Source organism: Schistocerca gregaria, chromosome 10 (assembly GCF_023897955.1).
Source record: "Schistocerca gregaria isolate iqSchGreg1 chromosome 10, iqSchGreg1.2, whole genome shotgun sequence".
In the NCBI taxonomy this organism is placed as follows: Eukaryota; Metazoa; Arthropoda; class Insecta; order Orthoptera; family Acrididae; genus Schistocerca; species Schistocerca gregaria.
The window spans coordinates 74,079,290-74,105,361 of record NC_064929.1 but is presented as its reverse complement, the minus strand read 5'-3'; the positions used below and the strand labels follow the sequence as shown (position 1 = coordinate 74,105,361).

The 26,072-nt window shown below is 45.6% G+C and overlaps 1 protein-coding gene across 1 annotated transcript in view; it reads left to right on the top strand.

Annotated features, from left to right (window-relative positions):
• The window catches only part of LOC126293593 (histone-lysine N-methyltransferase 2D-like), a 435,002-nt gene that overhangs the window by 332,302 nt on the left and 76,628 nt on the right, over window positions 1–26,072 (top strand). The window contains exons 5-7 of the mRNA XM_049986869.1: window positions 17,239–17,399; window positions 20,456–20,698; window positions 22,759–22,899. Of these exons, the coding sequence (XP_049842826.1) occupies window positions 17,239–17,399; window positions 20,456–20,698; window positions 22,759–22,899 (545 nt within the window). The remainder of the gene's footprint in view (window positions 1–17,238; window positions 17,400–20,455; window positions 20,699–22,758; window positions 22,900–26,072) is intronic.

Sequence of the window (26,072 nt, the reverse complement as noted above, 5' to 3'; positions counted from 1 at the left end):
TCGCAAAGTGATAAGGCCGTAATGGCATAGTCAAAACATATAAATATACTCAGCACAGCATCGTCACATAGATCTAAAACAAGGTGCAGAATAGGCCACTTCGTCCACACAGTCGTTTTTGCAACTGGCTACTGAAGTACAGCAGCTACCAGAAATATGTTTTCCTACATCCTACATAGATGTCCGCACTGTGGGCTTTAGGTGTAATCATCATTTACGTAAGAAACACAATCTGATAAAAACACATTAGGTCAGGTACATATTGCAGACTTTTTAATATTGATAACTATTATAGAAACCAATTGTGATACAGTAAAAGACGAATACAGTTACCCGTATAAAATTATTAAAAGGAAATATATAAAGATAATAGACTTCACACGTTTGTGGTGAATTTACGGTCATAAATTAGTATACATAATACATTGCCTGTAGCAACCTATAAATTACCTATGAAAGATAAAATGTGTATATGACAGCTGACAAAAGAAATATCAATGATCAGAGCCCTCTGTTGGGTCGGCCGCCAGGCTGTTATGTAGGCGTGCACCGATCGTAAGGATTTAACCACTAGAGGTCTTTACATACATCGTGATATGTCTCCCACAGAAAAGTTTAAACAACATATTAGCAGTCAATAAATAAAACTATCTAGTCTGGCCATATAATCCATGAATAGGTAGGACATAATCAGTTACAGGATTAGAGCGACGAATGAATGGAAGTAAGGCAAATGGCTACTGTTCTCGACCTAAATCATCAAGCAAGGCTAGGTATAAAAACGCGAGACATTATTTGGTTATTGTAGTACGTATTAAACAATTGATTTCTATAATAGTTATCAATATTTAAAATTCTGCAATATGTACCTGACCTAATGTGTTTTTATCAGATTATGTTTCTTACGTAAATGATGACTACATCTATAGCCCACAGTAGTGACATCTATGTAGGATGTAGGAAAACATATTTCTGGTAGCTGCTGTACTTCAGTAGCCAGTTGCAAAAATGACTGTGTGGACGGTGTGGCTTATTCTGCACCTTGTTTTAGATCTATGTGACGATGCTGTGCTGGGTATATTTATATGTTTTGGCGATGCCATACGGCCTTATCACTTTAGGACATGGTGTAGAAAAGGTACGTTTTGCCGAATTTTATCTGTGCATTTCCCTGGTTGTATGATTGTATATTGTAATGCTGTATTGTGTTGAAAGACACACTGCTCACTATGTGTATATATTTTTATGTTGAAGATCTGAGGATGGTCATCACTGACTGAAACCGGCCATAGTCAAAAGAACTGATATTGTGATCAAAGACTGGAATAAAAAAAATTGTAACCAAATATGCTGTACAGAGTGTCGACGACGTGTTACCTCGGTCTACTGGATCACCAGATGTCTCCAGTCGAGCACACACGGGACATCATCGGACGACCGCCCCAGCGTCATCCACAACCAGCGCTAACCGTTCGTTTATTGACCCACCGAGTGTAACTGGCATGGAACTACATCCCACTAATTGACATCCGGCACCTCTACAACATAATCCATGCACGTTTGCTCGCTTGCATTCAACATTCTCATTGTTATACCGGTTATATTCTACCAGCATTTCACATTTGCAATGCCATATCTCGCGCGCACATTAACCTGATATTGCAATGTAAATCGCTTAAATATGTTACCTAACAATTATATCCCCGAAATTTCATTACTCTACATTAATTACTTCTGGTGTTGCGATTTTTTTCCCGTCAGTTTATTTCACCCTGTCAGTTTACCTGTAACTTCATTATTTTATGTTGCCATATTTCCACAAACAAAAGGCCATCTCATATAAATACGTACAGCTTTAACCTCAACTGCAACTTTTAAGAATCAGTCTATGAATATCTTCATTTCGCTGACACACAAGACAAGATGCGAGCAGTGACGCTTTAGTAGCAGCTGCCTAAGCGGGCACATTCAGCTGACGGTGTTGAGCCTGGCGCCCACATTCAACAGACACGTGAATTCCCCTCCGACTCGAACAGTAGCTGCTTAGAGCAGCGACCTGTTGAGGATGGCGCCTTCAAACTTGAGGGTCTCCACCTGCCGTCGGTTTTCTCGTGAAATGCATAGGGATGCCGAGCCTCTCACGAGAAAGGTGATTGCAACAGTTGGCGCGTTGCTGCTCGTTCCAATTCTTCGGCGCACGTTCTTCCCTCGAAGTCTGGCAGATATCAGCGCAGCCGCTTTGGACGTGAGAAGCAACTGCACACGCTCTCGTCGGTACATCCGGCCAGACCGCTTCAGGACCGTGGCGCGTGAACCTGAGCCTAAACAAGCGACGTAAGCGACTCTGGAGACCAAAGAATATCGGCTGGGTGTGAAAGACGGTGCTCGTAGCAGTGCTTGGGAAAGATATTCGGTAATGATGAAGCAGGATGGAAGTCAACTGTGGCAGGTGCTCTGTCCTCTCCTTCAGTTCCACTGCGATGTACGTGTAACCATATTTCTCCAGAATACGCCAAAGTGTCAGTTCTGAAGCTGCTTAGAAGCATGTCCCAGAACTCTGTGCCAATTTACATCAGGATTTCGGCTTGATCGCACGAGATTGACGACGTCATTTCGCAGTTAGGGGGGTTGGACGTCCCCAACAGCCTCACCCTGCAACAGTGTTACGAAACACTGAAAAAAAAGTGAATTCCTAAGAGACCAAACTGCTGAGGTCATCGGTCCCTAGAGTGACATACTACTTAAACAAACTTCAACTATTAAATGAGGTTATGCTAAGAACAAAACACACACACACCTATGCCCGAGAGAGAATTCGAACCTCTGGCGGGAGCAGCCGCGCAATCCATGACATGGCGCCTCGAACCTCGCGGCGAAACACTGAAAAATAGGTCGATGAAGAACGAACGAGTACGGTGCCCAGTGTCGCCTTGACCTATGGCGCGAATGCCTACGATATGTGGACCGAACCATACCGACAAAAGTATTGCACACTTTTGTTCTTTACGAAGAAAAACGCATCTGAAAACTTTTGTCAAGGGTCACTTACTGAGAGGGAATGCTCGCGGCCGGTTTACGGAGCAAGCGGCACAGGCGTTCGCTTGGAGCTCCACAACTGCAAGATTTACGTTGAAGCGCCAAAGAAACTGATACAGGCATGCGTATTCAAATACACAAATATTTAAACAGGCAGAATACAGCGCAGCGGTCGGCAAGGCCTACATACCACAACAATTGTCTCAACCACTTCTAAGATAGATTACTACTGCTACAATCGTAGGTTATCAAGATTCAACAGAGTTTGGACGTGGTGTTGCAGTTGGCGCACGAGCGATGAGACACAGCACCTCCGAGGCAGCGTACGACCATTTCACGAGTGCACCGTGAATATCGGGAATCTGGTAAAACATCAAATCTCCGACATCGCTGCGGACGGAAAAAGATTCTGCGAGAACGGAACCAACGACGACTGAAAAGACTCGTTTAACGTGAAGGAAGTGCAACCCTTCCGCAAACTGCTTGCAGATTTCAATGCTGGGCCATCAACTAGTGTCAACGTGCAAACCATTCGATGAAACATCATCGATATGGGCTTTAGGAATCGAAGGCCCTCACGTGTACCCTTGATGACTGCACGACACAAAGCTTGACGCCCCGCCTGGGCCAGTCAACGCCGACAGTGGACTGTTGATGACTGGAAACATGTTGCCTGGTCGGACGAGTCTAGTTTCAAGTTATATTCTGCGGGTGGACATGTAAGGATATGGACACAACCTCGTGAGCCCATGGTTCCTGCATATCAGCCGGGATTGTGCATTCCGACTCATATGAGCGATTCCAGCAGAACAAAGCGACACCCCACACGTAGAGTATTGCTGCAGAGTGGCTCCAGGAACACTCTTCTGCATTTCAAGGCTTCCGCTGGCCATCAAACTGCCCACATATGAACATTATTGAGCATGTCGGGGATGCCTTGCAACATGCCATTCAGAAGACATCTCCGCCCCGTCGTACTGTTACGGATTTGTGGAGAGCCCTGCAGGATTCATGGTGTCAGTTCCCTCCATCACTACTTCAGACATTAGTCGAGTCTTTGCCACATTCTGTTGCAGCACTTCTGCGTGCTCACGGGCGCCCTACACGATATTAGGCAGGTGTACCAGTTTCTTTGGCTCTTCAGTGTATACACGCGACGTGTCAATTTCTAGTGGCCGCTTGGGGCGCCAAGTTGCAAGAGGTGCTAGTGGCGCCCAAGTGCAAGATTTATATACAGCGCGTGTCACGCAACTGGTAGCGAAAACTGAAACGCGTAAAAGTGCGAGAGGGAAAAGGGACCTTTTGGTATTTCTGAAAGCGGTGTTGCCTTAGCCAACTTCATGCGATATGACATTTTCACCTGCGGACTCGCTAGCACTGAAAAACACTGTGTGTTAAACATGGCCTGTAATTTTCTAGAATTCCTGCCATTTTCGAGACTCTTTAGCTGAGATACTTGGAAGTTCATGCAAGCAGAAATAGTAATGCTTACAGTAAACGTTCGCGATTCCCCTTCTGACATTAAGGAGCGTAAACAGTGCGGTATGTGGGGCGGAATTGTCGGTGGATGTGAGGGAGCGGGCAGAGGCTTCGGTGGCGAGGCAGACGCAGAGCCAGGTCGGCGACCCGCTGGGGCGGCCGCCCGAATTCCGCGTGGGTCGTTCACATCGCCGGCCGGCCTGGGCGCCGCTCGCCGCCATCTGACCGGCCGCTGTCTGCACGGGGGTTCTCTCGCTCGTGCCCTGCCTAGGGGTACTCGAGTGCAAATACTTGGGGCCGCCCTCCTGGTCCACCCTTACATTAAAGGAGGTTGTTCATTGATACGTTTTACTGGCCGCTTCTGATAGACCCAGTCATTTTCTGTGGGACTAAGATCAGGTGATTTAGCTCGCTGCTCTAGTTGGGATAGGCCGTCTGAGCGTCCACAAAACCACCACACTGTAAACACGACTTTGTTAACCATAGCATACTCATCAGGAAGATGGAGACGAAAAGGAAACATTTGGTCGACGAGAATATTGAAATAAACGTCCTTGTTCGTGTTCACGATAATCTGAATTAATGGGCCCAAGTTACGGTGCGAAAACAAAACGCCACAAAATAACAGAACCAGCCCCGGTCGCAGCTGTACCTCAGCACCTCCCTCACACCGTGTGCTAAACGCCTCATTGAGTCATCAACGTGCAAATGAGCGACTCTTCGGACAACTCTCATTGCTCCTCCTGTTCAGTTTCCTGTTCAGACAGTCTACAAAACTATTGAAAATATCGAATTTGCTACAACAGCTGGAGACAAGAAGAATCATATACCAGTCAAGTCTGTCGCTGCTCAAGCCTTGCTGGACGGACCTTCTGTTTTCTGTGGCTGCCGACTTAATTTTAGGCTAGATATTAATCATTCGTTTGGTCATGGTAATGGATGGTTTACCATAGCTATTGTACGTGGAGGTTCTGGAGTACCAAATGTTCCTGGACTCGAAAGTTTCGTTGACAGAGACATTATTGCATTTCGCACCAACCATATGGCAGAACTAGCTAATAAAGACGGTACATTAGAAACGTGCATATTTGTTTGCCGTTACGAGCAGTGGCTTTTGCGCGGCACCTGGCTCCAGACGTCCACTGCATACAGTTCCATTCGCAGTACTCGCTCGTTAATTTGTTGAGAACGATCTACAATCACTAGCACTAGCAATTTTTGTCGGGTTTGAAGCGAATTCTTGCTGACAAGGAGTGACAGCCGTCTCTTGTGCCTGTTGGTGAGGGTATGTTTACGATCATTGTTCGTACGCCACGTTACATGGCTGATAAAAATTGCCCTGAGCACTATGAGTCTTAACTCCTGTGGTCATCAGTCCCCTAGAACTTAGAACTACTTAAACCTAACTAACCTAAGGACATCACACACATTCATGCCCGAGGCAGGATTCGAACCTGCGATCGTAGCAGTCGCGCGGCTCCAGACTGTGGCGCCTAGAACCGCTCGACCACTCCGGCCGGCTACATGGCTGATAGATTCCCTGTAGATACGTTAGACAGTCAGTGTAGTGCTCCAAAGCCGGTGTTCTTTTAAGTGATGACTAATGCTCCGTTGGGTTATCTTAAATAACCCTACTGTTGCCACAGATTTGTCGGTGTCAAAGGCGCTGTTAGTGCTAGCGCAGTACTTTCACCAAGTTAAGTTTTTTAATAGTAACCTTGAAGATTGTTAGAATAACAAAATAATTCTCGCCATAGAGCAAAATAATACTCTCGATTCTGCGAAAGTAACGCGATGCACTTGGAGTGCAACATAAGCAGATGTGATCTTAAAGACCACACGTGAACGACTGCAAAACTGTATTCCTCTAATAAATCCAAAGCTACATTTTCACGATTAAACTGGTAACGCTGAAGTCGGTTCGCTCTAACGATGACTCTCTGCAGGCTGCCTTCGGTTCCGACGGTGGTCGGCGATCCCTGCTTCCCGTTTGCTAACGTCAGTAGTCAACAGCGCGTGAAGAATGAAGGCAGATGAGATTTAATGTCCCGTCGACAGCGAGACAGAATAAAGATGGATATCGGCCGTGTCCTTGTCAAGCGACCCAATCCGACATGCCCAGTTAGCGCTTTTGGGCCAAACTATGGTAAATCTTAATCTATATGACCAGATGTGGATTTCAGACGCTGTCCATTCGTTACGAGTGTACTCCACCTACTCAGGTCCTCGGGGAGATTCAGTTTGGCAAATGTACAGTACCGCTCATTAATTTCAACACACCCAAGGAAGTGATATCTAGTTCCCTGTAGACGAGGTCTAATGAACTGGGTACGGTTGAGGAATCAAAGGAATAGTACAACAGTTGTACACACGTCATGATTTTTCTGTGTGGTCATCGAGATACAATAGTATCCAACAAACAATGTACTGTACATAAACGTTATGTACCTATGTGATATGTTTGTTTACCTATTTGTCGACGGACGCCGCATTTGGTGCACCTGTGTTGTTCCCTGTAGTGACGTTATGTCCGCAGAGAACGGCAAACACTGCTACGATACATAATATGTGGTTCCTGCACGTCAGTTCCTTCGTGACAATGAAGTGTGCACATCGCTAGTACGGCTCCACAAGTTCAGATATCCATAGAAAGGCGTACCGCAATTATAGCACTTAGCCAAGCAGGTTTATCTATTCGCTTAATTGCGAAACAGTGTAGTGTGTCTATAGGGGGAGTGCAATACACCCTTAACCGCCAAAAGACAACAGGTAGCGATAAGGACATACCACAACCAGGACGACCTCGTAAAACAACTAAAACTGACGGTAAATACAGGGTGATTAAAAAAGAATACCACAACTTTGAAAATGTGTATTTAATGAAAGAAACATAATATAACCTTCTGTTATACATCATTACAAAGATTATTTAAAAAGGTTTTTTTTTTCACTCAAAAACAAGTTCAGAGATGTTCAATATGGCCCCCTCCAGACACTCGAGCAATATCAACCCGATACTCCAACTCGTTCCAACTCTCTGTAGCATATCAGGCGTAACAGTTTGGATAGCTGCTGTTATTTCTCGTTTCAAATCATCAATGGTGGCTGGGAGAGGTGGCCGAAACACCATATCCTTAACATACCCCCATAAGAAAAACTCGCAGGGGGTAAGATCAGGGCTTCTTGGTGGCCAGTGATGAAGTGCTCTGTCACGGGCTGCCTGGCGGCCGATCCATCGCCTCGGGTAGTTGACTAACCTTTTTCGTAGGACTCTCCAAACAGTTGATTGTGGAATTTGCAGCTCTCTTCTAGCTCTGCGAGTCGATTTTCCTGGGCTGCGAACAAATGCTTGCTGGATGCGTGCTACATTTTCATCACTCGTTCTCGGCCGTCCAGAACTTTTCCCTTTGCACAAACACCCATTCTCTGTAAACTGTTTATACCAACGTTTAATACACCACCTATCAGGAGGTTTAACACCATACTTCGTTCGAAATGCACGCTGAACAACTCTCGACGATTCACTTCTGCCGTACTCAATAACACAAAAAGCTTTCTGTTGAGCAGTCGCCATCTTAGCATCAACTGACGCTGACGCCTAGTCAACAGCGCCTGAAGCGAACAAATGTACAACTAAATGAAACTTTATAGCTCCTTTAATACGCCGATAGATAGTGCTTAGCTCTGCCTTTTGTCGTTGCAGAATTTTAAATTCCTAAAGTTGTGGTATTCTTTTTGAATCACCCTGTATATCAGAATTACCAGTGCGAGAACCGGCCAGAGTGGCTGAGCGGTTCTAGGCGCTTCAGTCTGGAACCGCGCGACCGCTACGATCGCAGGTTCGAATCCTGCCTCGGGCATGGATGTGTGTGATGTCCTTAGGTTAGTTAGGTTTAAGTAGTTCTAAGCTCTAGGGGACTGATGACCTCAGCTGTTAAGTCCCATAGTGCTCAGAGCCATTTTATTTGAACCAGTGCGAGAAATGGATTCAAAGCAGCGCCCCAAATTCGTGCAGAATTTGTAGAAATGAACACGATAACCATATCTGTGGCAACAGTAAAAAGGATACTGACTGAAGCCGGCTTGAAAGGATGTATAACAGCAAGAAAACCTTTTCTAAGGCCCCTAAGTAAAGAGGAACTTGAATGGACTAGAAAACATCGTAACTGGCCGTCGGTAGAGTGGATGAAGTTGTTATTGGTTCAAATGGCTCTAAGCACTATGGGACTTAACATCTGATGTCATCAGTCCCCTAGAACTTAGAACTATTTAAACGTAACTAACCTAAGGACATCACACACATCCATGCCCGAGGCAGGATTTGAACCTGCGACCGCAGCGGTCGCGCGGTTCCAGACGGTAACGCCTAGAACCGCTCGGCCACTCAGGCCGGCTCGAAATGAGGAAATTTTGATGAAAGTAAAGTATAATGATCGCGATTGTATTATATATGTGGAATATAATTATATTTTGTGAGAAATAACCTTTGATTTGTGTTGTAAATCTGAAATACCAGGGTGTATTGAAATTAATGAGCGGTAGTGTAAATCCTCTACATTGACTATCTGGCATGGTGGACTAGTGGTAAAGTGTGTGTGCGTGGAAGCCATTAGGTCACAGCGTCGAATCCCAGTCGGACCATGGAATCTTCTCTGTGCCTTTGACTTAGTCTTCACCTCTCAGTGATGTGAAGATTCGCCACGTAGTTCGGATTCCACGTCAAGCTCTTTGTCCCGTTTCCCAGTACCGTCCAGTTCCAAGACGTGAACCGAGGCCATTGAGCCACACGGAAATATAATTGTACATTGACAAATAGCGCCAATAGAGCCCACAGCCAGTCTGTCTCGTTTGCACGGTTGTAACTAGACGCCGTGCATCGCAAAGAGGCCGACTATTGAGAATGAAAACTTGAAGAAAGCAGTTTGTGTATCGTTGGTGCTGACTGGCTAGGATGCTAATCGGAAGGCAGCTATATTCTGCACGAAGCCGCGAAAATGTGCTTCAGACGGAACCTTGTTGCGTTTCCTCGGTTATAGTAATGTGTCTTCCGCTGTGCTGTAGTTCTATTTCAATTACGAAGGTACTTAAAAAATTAAGTTGCACGTTATTATGGCGGGCCAAGTAACGTTTATTGAATTCTGCACTGCACTTCAAAGAAACACAGATAGATATGCTATTTTTCAAAGCAGCCGCCAAGTCTCTGTAAACAGTGGTCAGAACGTTGTACGAATCGCTCAGTTCCTCGACGATGGAAATCTGCTCCGTGGTCACGAAGCGATTCGAGAACCGCGGTGTGAACTCCCTGATCGCTGGTAAACGTCTTGATGTTCTTTCAGCTTGCCGAGCGTCCCGTTCAGCACCACCCACACATGTACGGCCTAAGCAGTCTCGGTCAAATGGTTGGCGCCAATTAACTTCGACAGGACGCGGCATTGAATTTGGTCCACAGTCCTCCAGAATTTCACTCTGATTCTGTGTGCAATTTAGACGCTTTGGCCACAAGAATCGTGCTGCCCATCGTGTTTCGACTTGGAAGAACCTTTCCAGTGCGAACCCTTTGATGCACTTGTTAACCGCACCACAACAGGGAACCCACAACATTGTACTCTCTTCTGACGATGCGCCACTCTTGTTGTGTGGTATGACATGTGTACCTAATGCACTTTCTAAATCCCTTCGTAGTTGGCATTCGAGAAGGAGCATGTTTGACGGCTCGCGCCGGCAATACACCGATGAGACTGCTGTTGTGATGCCGCATCCGCTACCTGACACTTCTCACTGTGACGGGTGACGGATCCGCAAAGTTCACCTATTCCGAGAAAAATGTAACTCCTTCCCCAATGAACAACCGATGTTTTACATCCTAGAGGCAGTGTAGACACCTGCCTGATTCATGAACCTCTTCAGAATTATTACTTGAGTTTTATAGGAGCGATTCTGACTCTACACTGACGTGACAAACGTCATAGGATATCTCCTAATATCGTGTTGGACCTCCTTTTGCCCGGCATATTGGGGCATCTTGACGTCGCATTGACTCAGCAAGTTGTTGCAAGGCCGCTGCAGAAATATTGAACCATGCTGCCTCCATAGTCGTCTATAATTGCGGTGCCTGATTTTCTCCACGAACTGACCTCTCCATTACGTCCAATAAGTGTTCGATGAAATTCATATGGAGCGATCTGGATGGCCAAATCATTCTCTTGAACTGTCCAGAATGTTCTTTAAACCAGTCGCGAACAATTGTGGAGCGCTGACACGGAGCATAGTCGTTAATAAAAATTCCGTCGTTGTTTGGGAACTTGAAGTTCATGACAGTCTCCAAGTAGTCACTTCCATTCAATGCTCAGTTGATTGGAGCCAACACCAGGTTGCACAGTGCCTTGTCAACAACTTGGGTCCATAGCTTATGGAGTCTGAGCCACACTCGAACCCTAGCTTCAACTGATACCGGGAATTTTGTGACAAGGCCACGGTCTAGGGTCCAACCGAATATGGTCAGGAGCCCAGCAGAGGCCGCTGCTGGCGATGCCGTGCCGTTAGCAAACGCACTCGTGTCGGTCTTCTGCTGCTATATATAGCCCATTGACCCCGATTTCGCCACCACTGTCCTAACGACACGTTTGTCATACAAGGTGTTTCAAAAATGACCGGTATATTTGAAACGGCAATACAAACTAAACGAGCAGCGATAGAAATACACCGTTTGTTGCAATATGCTTGGGACAACAGTACATTTTCAGGCGGACAAACTTTCGAAATTACACTAGTTACAATTGTCAACAACAGATGCCGCTGCGGTCTGGGAAACTCTATAGTACGATATTTTCCACATATCCACCATGCGTAGCAATAATATGGCGTAGTCTCTGAATGAAATTACCCGAAACCTTTGACAACGTGTCTGGCGGAATGGCTTCACATGCAGATGAGATGTACTGCTTCAGCTGTTCAATTGTTTCTGGATTCTGGTGGTACACCTGGTCTTTCAAGTGTTCCCACAGAAAGAAGTCACAGGGGTTCATGTCTGGCGAATAGGGAGGCCAATCCACGCCGCCTCCTGTATGTTTCGGATAGCCCAAAGCAATCACACGATCATCGAAATATTCATTCAGGAAATTGAAGACGTCGGCCGTGCGATGTGGCCGGGCACCATCTTGCATAAACCACGAGGTGTTCGCAGTGTCGTCTAAGGCAGTTTGTACCGCCACAAATTCACGAAGAATGTCCAGATAGCGTGATGCAGTAATCGTTTCGGATCTGAAAAATGGGCCAATGATTCCTTTGGAAGAAATGGCGGCCCAGACCAGTACTTTTTGAGGATGCAGGGACGATGGGACTGCAACATGGGGCTTTTCGGTTCCCCATATGCGCCAGTTCTGTTTATTGACGAAGCCGTCCAGGTAAAAATAAGCTTCGTCAGTAAACCAAATGCTGCCCACATGCATATCGCCGTCATCAATCCTGTGCACTATATCGTTAGCGAATGTCTCTCGTGCAGAAATGGTAACGGCGCTGAGTGGTTGCCGCGTGAATTTTGTATGGATAGAGGTGTAAACTCTGGCGCATGAGACGATACGTGGACGTTGGCGTCGTTTGGACCGCAGCTGCAACACGGCGAACAGAAACTCGAGGCCGCTGTTGGATGACCTGCTGCACTAGCTGCGCGTTGCCCTCTGTGGTTGCCGTACGCGGTCGCCCTACCTTTCCAGCACGTTCATCCGTCACGTTCCCAGTCTGTTGAAATTTTTCAAACAGATCCTTTATTGTATCGCTTTTCGGTCCTTTGGTTACATTAAACCTCCGTTGAAAACTTCGTCTTGTTGCAACAACACTGTGTTCTAGGCGGTGGAATTCCAACACCAGAAAAATCCTCTGTTCTAAGGAATAAACCATGTTGTCCACAGCACACTTTCACGTTGTGAACAGCACACGCTTACAGCAGAAAGACGACGTACATAATGGCGCACCCACAGACTGCGTTGTCTTCTATATCTTTCACATCACTTGCAGCGCCATCTGTTGTTGAAAATTGTAACTACTGTAATTTCGAAAGTTTGTCTGCCTGAAAATGTACTGTTGTCCCAAGCATATTGCAACAAACGGTGTATTTCTATCGCTGCTCGTTTAGTTTTTATTGTTTCAAATATACCGGTCATTTTTGAAACACCCTGTACGTCCCACATTGATGTGGGATTGTCTATTAGCACTGACAACTGTACCCAAACGCCGCTGCTCTCGGTCGCTAAGTGAAGGCACTGCGTTGTCCGTGGTCAGAGGTAACGCCTGAAATCTGATATCTCAGCACACTCTTGACAATGGATCTCGGAATATTGAATTCCCTGACAATATTCGAAACGGAATGTCGAGTGTGCCCGGCCCCAACTAGCATTCCGCCTTCAAAGTCTGTTAATTCCCGCGTGCGGCCGCAATCAGGTCGGGAAGCTTTTCACGTGAACCGGCTGAGTAGAAAGTCTACGCAGTTCGTGATCTAGTGGCTAGCGCTGCTGCCTCTGGATCGCGGGGTCCCGGGTTCGATTTCCGGCCGGGTTGGGGATTTTCTCAGCCCGGGGACTGGATGTTTGTGTTCTCGTCGTCATTTCATCGTCATTCGTGACAGTGGCTAGATTGTACTGTGTAAAAAAATTGGACTGTGTAAAAATTGGAACTTTGTACGGGCGCTGATGACCGCGCATTGAGCGCCACACAAACCAAACCAAACATCATCAACTGAGTACAAATGATAGCAACGCCAACACACTGCCCTTTTGTACCTCGTGTACGAGATCTGTATATGTGCATATCGTTATCCAATGACTTCTCTCACCTCAGTGTTGTTGTCTCAGTGCATCTAAACACGAGACGCAAACAAATTTTATATGGACCATAACTGTGCACTGTTGTGAGGCAGATGAAAGTTTAGGCCAGGGCTATAGTGGCCGAATCGTTGATTTCGTCGGTGGTTGTTATTTACAATATGACGCGGTAAACAGTAGACACAAAAGAAGGGCAATGTAGTCGTCCGCTCTTGTTGGTTAATGATCTTGCAGTGAATATAAAACACGGTTAAGAAACTGTAACGTTTGTGGATGAGACAGATCTACTGATAAACGGGCCAGGGCAGTCATACCGAATAGCTGAAGAGGCCTCTACATCTACGTACACACTCTGCAATCCACCAAACGGTGCGTGGCGGACGGTACCTCGTACCACAACTAGCATCCTCTCTCCCAGTTCCACTCCTAAACAGAACGAGGGAAAAATGACTGCCTATAGGCCTCTGTACGAGCCCTAATCTCTCTTATCTTATCTTTGTGGTCTTTCCGCGAAATGTAAGTTGACGGCAGTAAAATTGTACTAGTCAGCCTCAAATGCTGGTTCTCTAAATTTCCTCAGTAGCGATTCACGAAAAGAACGCCTCCTTTCCTCCAGAGATTCCCACCCGAGTTCCTGAAGCATTTCCGTAACACTCGCATGATGATCAAACCTAACAGTAACAAATCTAGCAGCCCGCCTGTGAATTGCTTCTATGTCCTCCGCCAATCCGACCTGATAGGGATCCCAAACGCTCGAGCAATACTCAAGAATAGGTGGTATTAGTGTTTTATAAGCGGTCTCCTTTACAGATGAGCCACATCTTCCCAAAATTCTACCAATGAACCGAAGACGACTATCCGCCTTCCCCACAACTGCCATTACATGCTTGTCCGACTTCATATCGCTCTGCGATGCCACGCCCAAATATTCAATCGACGTGACTGTGTCAAGCGCTACACTACTAATGGAGTATTCAAACATTACGGGATTCTTTATCCTATTGATCTGCATTAAATTACATTTATCTACATTTAGAGTTAGCTGTCATTCTTTACACCAGTCGCAAATCCTTTCCAAGTCATCTTGTGTCCTCCGACAGTCACTCAACGACGTCACCTTCCCGTACACCACGGCATCATCAGCAAACAGCCGCACATTGCTATCCACCCTGTCCAAAAGATCATTTATGTAGATAGAAAACAACAGCGGACCTACCACACTTCCCTGGGGCACTCCAGATGATACCCTCCCCTCCGATGAACACTCACCATCGAGGACAACGTACTGGGTTCTATTGCTTGAGAAGTCTTCGAGCCACTCACATACTTGGGAACCAATCCCATATGCTCGTACCTTAGTTAGGAGTCTGCAGTGGGGCGCCGAGTCAAACGCTTTCCGGAAGTCAAGGAATACGGCATCCGTCTGATACGCTTCATCCACGGTTCGAAAGATATCGTGTGAAAAAAGGGCGAGTTGCGTTTCGCAGAAGCGATGCTTTCTAAAGCCGTACTGATGCATGGACAGCAACTTCTCTGTCTCAAGGAAATTCATTATATTCGAACTGAGAATATGTTCGAGAATCCTGCAACAAACCGATGTTAAGGATATTGGTGTGTAATGTTGAGGATCCGTCTTTCTACCCTTCTTATATACAGGCGTCACCTGCGCATTTTTCCAGTCGCTCGGAACTTTACGTCGGGCAAGAGATTCGCGATAAATGCAAGCTAAGTAAGGAGCCAGTGCAGTAGAGTACTCTCTGTAAAACCGAATTGGAATCGCATCAGGACCTGGCGATTTATTTATTTTCAACCCATTCAGCTGCTTCACAACCCCAGGGATGTCTATCACTATGTCCTCCATACGGGAACCTGTACGAGAATCAAACGGCGGTATGTTTGTGCGATCCTCCTGCGTGAAAGATTTCTCAAATGCTAAATTGAAAATTTCAGCTTTCGTTTTTCTGTCTTCCGTTGCCAGGCCAAACTGATCAGTGAGTGACTGAATGGAAGCCTTCGACCCGCTTACCAATTTTACGTAAGACCAGAATTTCCTTGAGTTTTCAGCAAGATCTTTTGCTAAGGTATGAGGATGGTAAAGGTTGAATGCTTCGTGCATCGCTCTTTTTACAACAGCACGAATCTCTACTAACTTGTCCAATGTGTGATTTACAATATGTTAAAAATTTGCCCATAATTCTTTCACGTTCATCGTACCGGAAGTAAATGAAGTCGATTTATTTACTAAGTGGGATGCCAACAACTGCTTATCTGCTCTTTCTAGTGAGAAAACTCTCCTAGCCTTCTTGACCGACTTTTTAACTTTCGTAACCATAGTTGTAACGACAACATCATGATCACTAATCCCTGTCTCAACACCGACACCGTCGGTGAGGTCTGGTGTGTTCGTGGCTACCAGATCTAAAATATTTCCATTACGCGTTGGCTGTCGATTTAGCTGCTGAAGATAGTTTTCGGATAATGTGTTCAAAAGTAATTCACACCATGGCTTGTCTGTACAACCTGTAATGAATCCACAGACATCCCAGTCTATACTAGGTAGGTTGAAGTCGCCTCCGACTAATGTAGCATTATCCGGGTACTTCTGTGATGCAGAATGTAGACTCCCTTTGAATGATTCTACAACTGTCACGGTGGAACCTGGTGGCCGGTAATAACACCCCACAATTAACTTTATTTCCCCTAGCCCTGTTAAACGTGTCCAGATAACTTCACAATCACACTCTACTTCTACCTCAGTATACACAATATTTCTGTCAACTGCAATGAAGACACCACCTCCTATGGTGTCTAATCTGTCTTTCCGATACACGTTCGAATCCTCACTAACTATTTCAGAACTTCCTATCTCAGGGTTCAGCCAGGTCTCAGTCCCGAAAATAATTTGCGCGCCACACGCTTCCTGGAGGGCAGTAAATTCAGGAACTTTATTCCGAACACTCTGAAAATTTACTGCTAATATTTTGATAGCTGAAGTGTCTTTACACTGAGCGCGTCCTGATTTCCCTGCCTGCACGTTGACTGGTGAGTGTTCATCAGGACACCACGCACTACTGCCTAGCCTAAAAAAAAACCCATGTGCACGCTACAAGTACTCTGCTACCCGAGTAGCCGCTTACTTTGTGTAGTGCACAAATAATGAAGAAGTGCTACTTAGTATCGGGAAGCAAGGACTCTTACGGCACAACTAGACTAAAAGCGATGGGATAGATATATAGGAGGGAAGGGGATAGTAGAGGGAGACCAAACCGTGAATACACGAAGCAGGTTCAGGAGGATGTAAGGTGCAGCCCTTGTTCTTGTGGTCTGCAGTTCGAAGACTGATTTGATGGAGCTCTGCAAACTAGTCTAGCCTGTGCAACGAGCACCCCCCAATAACTCCCGATAACTCCTGCAACCTACATTCATTTGAAGCTGGTTACTGCCAACAAATCAATTTTCTTTTTAACTTCTCTAACCTGCCTACCCGCTTATGAGATATGTTTCCTGCCACGGAACGCTATGCCAAATCCCCCTCTCCCCCTGAAGAGATCCCAAGTAGTCTCCGACCGGAAAACTATCTGTATTTTACATCCAGAATATTTTACTGAAGGTGATACAATCATCATTAAGTCGTACAGTAGAGCTGCATGTTCTCGGGAAGTATAACCACTGTCGTTTTCCTTGGTACCAGCAGCTCGCTATACGAACGTAGAGGGGTCATATCCCGGTTCATACATGGTCTGGGCTCTCCCCATATACCCCTCAGATGCTGGTGCTACCTGTATCTTTTGAGCGCGCTAGTCAGTCCATAGCGGCTAAGTCCTGGCAATCGAACTAGCTGAATAGGCCACCAACGTGTTCGTTATTTTGTGAGGGAATGCAGTGCTGACGGCGGCCCGTGTTGCAGAGTGCGGAGACGTCCGCGGACGCAAGAAGCGGAAGCTGGCGGCGAGCCCGTGCGTCCCGCCGGCGTCCGCTCAGCTGCCCGCGGGCGCGTCGACGGCTGCGTCAGTGGCGGCGCCCCCGTCCGTCTCGCAGCTGCTCGCCCAGCGGGAACTGGCCAAGCAGGTGGGTAGAAAGAGGCATCCGATGCTGAGAACCCTCACAGACAATTAGACATGCCAGAATTTTATTAATTCTTATATTACTACTGTGCACGGACGTAGCCTCATCATAGCTATAATTTTCATTTAGTATCTTTTGCTCTAAGTTTGTGCAAGCGTATTACTATGTCATTTGAGCTCAATTTTGCAGGGTAATACGAGAGGTGTTCAGTAATTAGCGCAACACTTTTTTTCCCGAAAGCAAATTAGTTTTATTCAGGATATCAGTACACCGTACTATTCCCCACCCTTTGGTTACAAAAACGTTTTACAATACAATTTCCGTTCAGTGCAACATCGCGTAGTGGGAGAGCCTGTCTGTCCTCACGGTTCCACTCCACTGGTCGATATGGGAACCAACGTCTTACAGCACTAGTAACCCCCTGTCATCCACCTACTGGTTCCCCTGGAGTGTATCCTTCATTGGGCCAAACAGAGGAGGCCGGGAGATGAGAGATCCGAAGTGCAGGGTGGATGAGGAAGAACAGTCCGATCAAGTTTTGTTAGTTCCTCTCGGGTGGGTAGATTTGTCTGAGGCCTCGCGTTGTCGTGGGGAAGAAGAAGTTCATTTGAATTTTTGTGGCAATGAACACACTGGAGTCCTTTCTTGAGGGTATAGCACAATACACTTCAGAGCTGATCTTTGCAGCGTGAGAAAGGACATCAGACATAATAACCCTTTCAGAGATTCGGGAGACCGTCGCCACGACTTTACCATCTGAAGGCGCGGCTTTGAACTTTTTCTTCGGAGGAGAGGCGCCACTCCGTGGATTGCCATTTTGTTTCCGGTTCAAAGTTAATCGATTGTGACCGACAAAGAATTGTCACGATCAGCTTCGTAACGTGCATACAGCTCCACACAGATGGTCCTTCGTTGCTTTTACTGTCTTTTGTCAGGTAGCGAGGAACCAATGGACACATGCGTTTGAGCCCAACTGGTGGAAGTGTGTGTCACAGCTCTGCCAACAGAGAAGTCCAATTGTGCAGCAATGTTTTCGAGTGTGATTCGTCGATCGCATCGAATGAGAGTGTCCGCACGTCCCCAACATCCCACGAGTCCCAGCAATGTGCGGCCAGGCAGCACGCGGAAGATCGGACAGGTTTGCATGACCTTGGCGCGATGGAGACAGACGCCTCACCCAGCGTTTCACAGTGCTTTAGTTCACTGCCACATCTCCGTAGCCATTCAGTAAACACGTATGAATATCTGCGATGCTCTGGTTGTCCGCCAAAAGAAACTCAGTGATAACTCTCTACTTGGAACGCACCTCTATAACAGACGCTATTTTGAAGGCCACAATGTAGCGACATCACATACTGGGAGTTCATGAAACTGTAGGGGCTAAAGCAGAAATATTCCGCAATGTCCCACAACAAATTAATTTTTCAGTCGAAATTGCGCAGATAAAAAAAATACATGGTGCATTTTTTTTAATGAACGCCTCTCGTATACGAGCGCATATCGATGGGTATTGCTGTTGAAGTAGCTGTACATTATGCAACGAATAGTGCAGAAGTATGGATTTATTACGTTGAAAATTGTGTAAGCATTATACAGGATGTTCCGCAATTCGTGTTGCACACTTCTAGAGATTGTGGAGAGGACTTAGTAAATCAAGTTTTACATAGGAACCCGTGTCCACAAACTTAATGCAACCACGCTACAGAGCATCAAAGTTGGAGGCGCCGGTGCCCGTAAATCTGCGGTACGTACAGGGAGATGCCATGATGATTTTACTACGATTATGGAGACGGGATAAGTGTATCAATCTGAGGTAAGGAACCCTGCACCGGAAACGACTGAGTTGAAAGTTATAAGGGAAAATCATTGTGATACCTGTGGCAGTGGAATACACATACTGGTACTGGTACTGGCTGAGATTGTAGGGTAGACAACTTTCAGAGGTGGTAGTATGATCCAAACCAAGAAAAAATATCCAGCATTAAATATGGGCTCTAAACTGCATAGGTACGCAGGTATGCACAGTAGATCCCACGTTTACTAGAGATTTTTTTCTCGTCTTGGTTCATATTACCACCCCTGAAGGCTTTCTACCGTACAATCTCAGCAACAATGGTACCGGAACTTGTATTCCACAGCCAGAGGTATCACAATGATTTTCACTTCTATCTTTCGACTCGGTCATTTCCAGTGCAGGGATCCTTACCTCAGATTGATACACTTATCCCGTCTCCATAATCGTAGTATGTCTGTAACACCATCACGGCATCTCCCTATACGTAACACATATTTCCAAGCGCCGTTGGATGACGTTTTGGGACACGAGTTCCTATGTAAAACTTGATATACTAAGTCCCCTCTACAATTTCTAGAAGAATGTAACAGGAATTGTGAAACACCCTGTATTCATTGGCTCGATTCGTACACGTAGCACATATCAACCAATAAATATATAACACAAATATGATAAACATCAAAAGTGAAAGAGTAAATGGCTTTTTCAGAGAGTAAATATTTTCCCTAATTTGCCTAATATTCTTCAGATCGATAAAGTACATTGTGCTAAAAACTTCCTAAAGTAGTCTGTGCTCTTCTTCAGGGTTCCAGCTCTCTCCAGAGCAAATGTAATCATCAGTTCAGTAGATTAGTTTTGATAACGTAACAGACAGTTAGTTTCTTATTTCATAGAACTACTGACGGCCGCGGTGGTCTAGCGGTTCAGGCGCTCAGTCCAGAATCGCGCGACTACTACGGTCGCAGGTTCGAATCCTGCCTCGAGCATGGTTGTGTGTGATGTCCTTAGGTTAGTTAGGTTTAAGTAGTTCTAAGTTCTAGGGGACTGATGACCACAGATGTTAAGTCCCATAGTGCTCAGAGCCATTTGAACCATTTTGAACCATAGAACCACTGTAGTATGGATAAAACGTTCAATTACGGTATATTTTTCTGTGATCCGATTTTAATGAAGTAAAGCCTGTATGGTGCCCCAAACCTTGCTCAAGTTACATACGTGATTAATTGAAACTTGGGCGTGTTTCCTTCCTCCGTGGTCCCAGCAGGTGTGGGACGGCTCGCTGCAGCACCTCCCGCTGCAGCTGCAGCTGCCGCAGGCGCCGGCCGGCTCTCCGCGGCCCGCGCAGCCCCAGCCGCAGCCTCAGCCGCAGCCCCAGCCGGCGCTGCCCGCGCCTGCCTTCGACCACCAGCACCAGCTGCAGCAGCAAACACAGCAGCAGCAGACACAGCAGCAGCAGGCGCAGTTCGTGCGCTACCACCATGCCGACGGCAGCACTGTCGTGGCCCAGGTGAGGACACTCCCTGCCTCGAACGTGTGTTAACAGATGGCCGAAGAATCTGTTGAGGTGACCCCAGAGTTAAAAACAGAGTAACGTCCACCACTTAGAAGGTTGCCGACAGTCCGAGAGGGCGTTCGGAAAGACCTTAAACTCATGACGTCGAGAACCGACAAATTGCATTTGCTGGAAACAATACGCAGAGAAAGATGCACCGCAAAGGAATTTTCCAAACGGGACAGAAATTGGTTGATTTAACGTACCAGAAAAATTCGACGATTTATTCGAGAGAAGGAGCTTCACGAGTCGAGCGAGTCAGTAACGCGTCGGTCGAACTGTGGCCCTTACGTGACCAATTATTTGGCTCGGCATTGATTCCTCCTGACGAACGTCTTGTCAAATTCTTTCCAGCTGGCGAATTAGATCGTCAAAATCCCGAGGTGGTCGGAGGGCCCCGTCCATAATGCTTCAGATGCCCTCAATCGGGAAGAAATCGGCCGACCTCGCCACCCGAGCACAGAGACAAGCAGTACAGACTTTTGCCGGACATTGTCTCGGCTAAATGTAAACCCGGGATGACTCGCCATGAAGGAGGGCGACAAAATGGAATGTAGAGTACCGGCGACGTACTGTCGTGCCTCGAGGGTACCGCGGATATGAAGTGGCACTCGTGACCGTCACTCCCAGTTGTCGGTCCATGTGGCAGGTTGTATTCAAGTCGGTACCCTGCCACTGGACATGGTATCTGCTATTCTTTACGGTGCAGTTTGAAGCGGGACTCGTCACGGGAGACACTTCTACTCCAGTCAGTTAGACTTCAGTTCGAACAGGTCTGGAAATGCCCCAGACAGCAATGCCGTATCGACACGATTGTCACCCGTCATATGGCCTGACAGCTGGCAGAGACGGTCTGGATGTCATTTCTTTTTGTAGGAGAACCCCTTTGGTTGTCACTTGCGACACCCTTACGACACGCCAGGCAATATTCTGTACCCATTTTGTTGCCTTTTGTGGCAAGCCGTCCTGGGCTTTCAGTCTGGAAAGATAATTTCCACCGACACATGGTGAGAAGATCTACTCATTGTACCAAATCCTATATTGGCCACCACAGCTGCTGGAGCTCTCCTCAACTGAGAAGATTTGGAGCATTACGGGTTGGGCCCTCCCACTATCTCAAGATCTTGATCTAACGTGCCAGTTGGAAAGAATTTGGCACAATATCCCTCAGGAGAACATCTGTCAACTCTGTTAATCGGTCCCAAGCCGAATAATTGCTTACGTAAGGACCACATGTGCACCAACATGTCACTGACTTCTCAGTTTGTGAAAGCTCTTTCCTCTTTCTTTTGAATGAGTTGTTTAATTTTTCTGAAATTGGAATCAATTGTTTGCCCCCCCTCACCTCCCCCCCCATCTCTCTCTCTCTCTCTCTCTCTCTCTCTCTCTCTCTCTCTCTGTGTGGTGTGTGTGTGTGTGTGTGTGTGTGTGTGTGTGTGTGTGTGTGTGTGTGTGTGTGTGTGAGAGAGAGAGAGGGAGGGAGGCAACTTTGAAATCTTCAATGGAAACCCCTATCTCTTATTGCAGATTACAATTGTATGGCAAAATTTACATACGAATTGCCTGAAGCGTTTTCTTCTTTCCACCTCAGATGGCGCTGCAATCGGAGGAATAGAGAAATATACACAACTGTCATTTACGACACACTACTCGAATATCTGATGGGTCGTGGAACCTCACACCCGTGCAGCGAGGGTAGCGCAGGCCAGTATTTCATAACTTTCAGTTGGAAACCCCATTCACAATGTTTTATTCCTGTTACTACAGGGGACTACCCGCAACACCACCGTGGCCGTGTGATGAACAGTGGTGTATAGTAACAGGCAGAACACTACAACCAGAGCTCACATATCGTGCTGACATAGAACAGACTGAGGCTCTAAACAATACAATACTTGCACAGTGTTTATTACTGCACACCTACATATCTCACTGTAGGACGTGCAAAATGCACCTTTTACCTTCAATTAGTGCCGGCACTTGTTTCTGAGACGCGGCCTGTGGTGTGTCGACAGGTGCAGCAGCAGGGGACGCCGCAGGCGCAGGCGCAGGTGCAGCATTACCAGCAGGAGCTGCAGCAGCAGCTGCTGAGGATGCACATGTTCCCAGAGCAGCCACACACCTTCCAGCAGCACCGCCTGCCTGAGGAGCACAAGGTAACAACACAGCTTCTCTTGCTGGAATACAGGCTGCTCGCACCGTGACGGAAGCCGACTGGAACTTCTCCCAGTGAGACTGAAGCATTCAGTACATTATAGAGCAGAATGCACATAACATGTGGTGATACACTCGAGGGGCTGTATACCACACGGTGCAGTGCCAGTAGTCTTTTTGCCACACTTTCTGTATTCTGCACCTGTCACCTGTCGATATGCGTAGAAATTTTTTGTAAATTATTTTCTTGTTGATTTAGGTATGCTAATGGTATTTAAACCATACGAGTAGAGGGGGGGGGGGGGCGGGGAAGAAAAAAAAAAGAAGGGAACATATACTGTGTTCGAACATAATGAGCTATCGCAAAGAAAACTATTTATTGACAGACAGCTGACATGAATTCAGAAAATGTTGTTCTTGTGAAACACAACTAGCTCTTTATTCTTGTGAAGTAGTTAGTGCTATTGACAGGGGATGTCAAATTGATTCCATACTTTTAGATTTCCAGAAGGCTTCTGACAGCATACCTCACAAGTGACTTCTAATCAGATTACGTGCCTGTGGACTATCGTGCCAGTTCTGCATCTGGGTTTGAGATTTCCTGTCAGAAAGGTCACAGTTTGTTGTAATTAATGGAAAGTCAGTGAGTAAAACAGGAGTAATATCCGGCATTCCCCACGAAAGTGCATAGGACCTCTGCTGTTCCTGATCTATATAAATGATTTAGGAGACAATCTAAGTAGCTCTCTTAGATTGTTTGCAAATGATGCTGTCATTTAGCATTTTTTAAAGTCATCAGATGATCAAAACAAATTGCAGAACAATCTAGACACGATATCTGTATGAAAGTGGCAATTGTCTCTAAATAATGAAAAGTATGAGGTCGTCCATACGAGTACTAAAAGGAATGCATTAAATTTCAGTTACACAATAAATCGACAAATTTAAAGGATGTCAGTTCAACTAAAAATGTACGAGTTGCAATTATGAACAACGAAAATTGGAACGATCGTACAGATAGCATTGTGGGGGAAGCAAACGAAAGAATGTGAAAGAAAATGTGACAAGTCTTCTAAAGATATGGCGTGCACTACACTTGTTTGTTCTCTTCTGGAGTTCTACCTTGAGTGTGAGCTCAGAATCGGGTAGAATCAACGTAGAACACTGAAAAAGTTCAGAAAAGGGCAAAATAGGGGAGAGAGTGCCACAGGTAAGATATGTGAATTGTGGTGGCAATAATTAAAACAAAGGCATTTTTCATTGCAGTTGGATCTTCTCGTGATGTTTCAATCACCAACTTTCTCCTCAGAGTGTGAAAATATTTTGTTGGCGTGCACCTGCATAGGGAGGGATCATCATCATAATAAAATAAGAGAAATCAGAGCTCTCGCAGAAAGAGCTGAGTGTTCATTTTTCTCACACGCTGTTCGAAAATGGAATGGTAGAGAAATAGCTCGAACCCTCTGCTAGGCACTTAATTGCGAACTGCAGAGTAATTGTGAAGATGTAGACGAGACTCGACAAGTGTTACGTTAACAAGTGAAAGTTACAGTTTTGCAGGCTATAAATTTTTCTTTAGTGAATCAGAAACAGAAACAATAACAGTGTGGTGTTACTCCAGCGTTGCCATTTACCGTGGCAGCCAACAGCTGCAGCATGTGGCATGAGACAGAGGCAGAAAGCTCACAGGTGATGCAGAGAAGTATTCTCTGTCCCTTTCTTTGCAGACTGCAGTATGCAGATTCCTCCCTACTTGCATACCACTATATATTGTGTTCACTGTATCCACCCATTGCATAACAACAGTGGAGAAACTGCCAAGTGCTATGGCATCTGTGCACAAACTCATGTTTCCTGTTGGAGAGGTGGAATTCTCTCTATAATTCAGTAGAGTTGTAGGTTGACACTGATTTCACTCCTCAGTTTGTTCCTTAAAATGCCATCAACATAGCCTCAAAGTTTGCATACTACACTTCACGTGTTTAATGCGATAACCATTACCGACAAAAATGTCGGTCTGTTATATGTGACAAACAAAATGTTTTTTTTTAAGCAGAATTTGATGTGTTCATTTGATACTGCTGTCTCAGATTTGTCTTGTGTGGCATTCTGTTTAACACTATGTATTAATGCTTACACAAAGAATTGCAAATACTGCAGCAGTGCAGTTAAATCTCCACATTTTGCTCTCCCCACGTATAATTAAACTGGACTAATTTAGGCTCACGCTATCAAATGCACACGCAAAATTGTACTTTTGTAAATTGCAAAGAAGGCATTCCAAATACCAGGCAAAACATTAGAGAAAAAGAGGCTGATGACTGTCAAGGGACGTGTGATACACTTTGTAGTATAGTCGGAATGCAGGGTTGCACCTTAAAATGTATATCTGCAGTCTACACTACCAGCTAATGCTGAGAACAAAACCGACCCAATTGCGTTGACTAAGAACTGAGAAAATACTGTCTACTGAATGCATTCCTTCTTTCTTACCAGTATCTCTGTGAAATATTGCTGACGTATTCAAGTCATATGAAATAAGAATTACTGTGAATAGCACACTGACCGATGCTAACTTCTACACCTGATTCAAAGAAAATCAGTGTCTTCTGAGACAACACCTCACTCAAATTTTCATCTGCTGTCTTTATTCTGAAAAATAACCTACATACAAACCTCAGCAACCCTAATTTGGTATGTACATTGAAGCAAAGGGTGGATATACAGGGTGATTCAAAAAGAATACCACAACTTTAAAAATGTGTATTTAATGAAAGAAACACAATATATCCTTCTGTTATACATCATTACAAAGAGTATTTAAAAATGTTTTTTTTTTTTTTTTTTTCACTCAAAAACAAGTTCAGAGATGTTCAATATGGCCCCCTCCAGACACTCGAGCAATATCAATCTGATACTCCAACTCGTTCCACACTCTCTGTAGCATATCAGGCGTAACAGTTTGGATAGCTGCTGTTATTTCTCGTTTTAAAACATCAATGGTGGCTGAGAGGGGTGCCCGAAACACCATATCCTTAACATACCCCCATAAGAAAAAAATCAAATGCTTGCTGGATGCGTGCTACATTTCATCACTCGTTCTCGGCCGTCCAGAACTTTTCCCTTTGCACAAACACTCATTCTCTGTAAACTGTTTATACCAACGTGTAATACA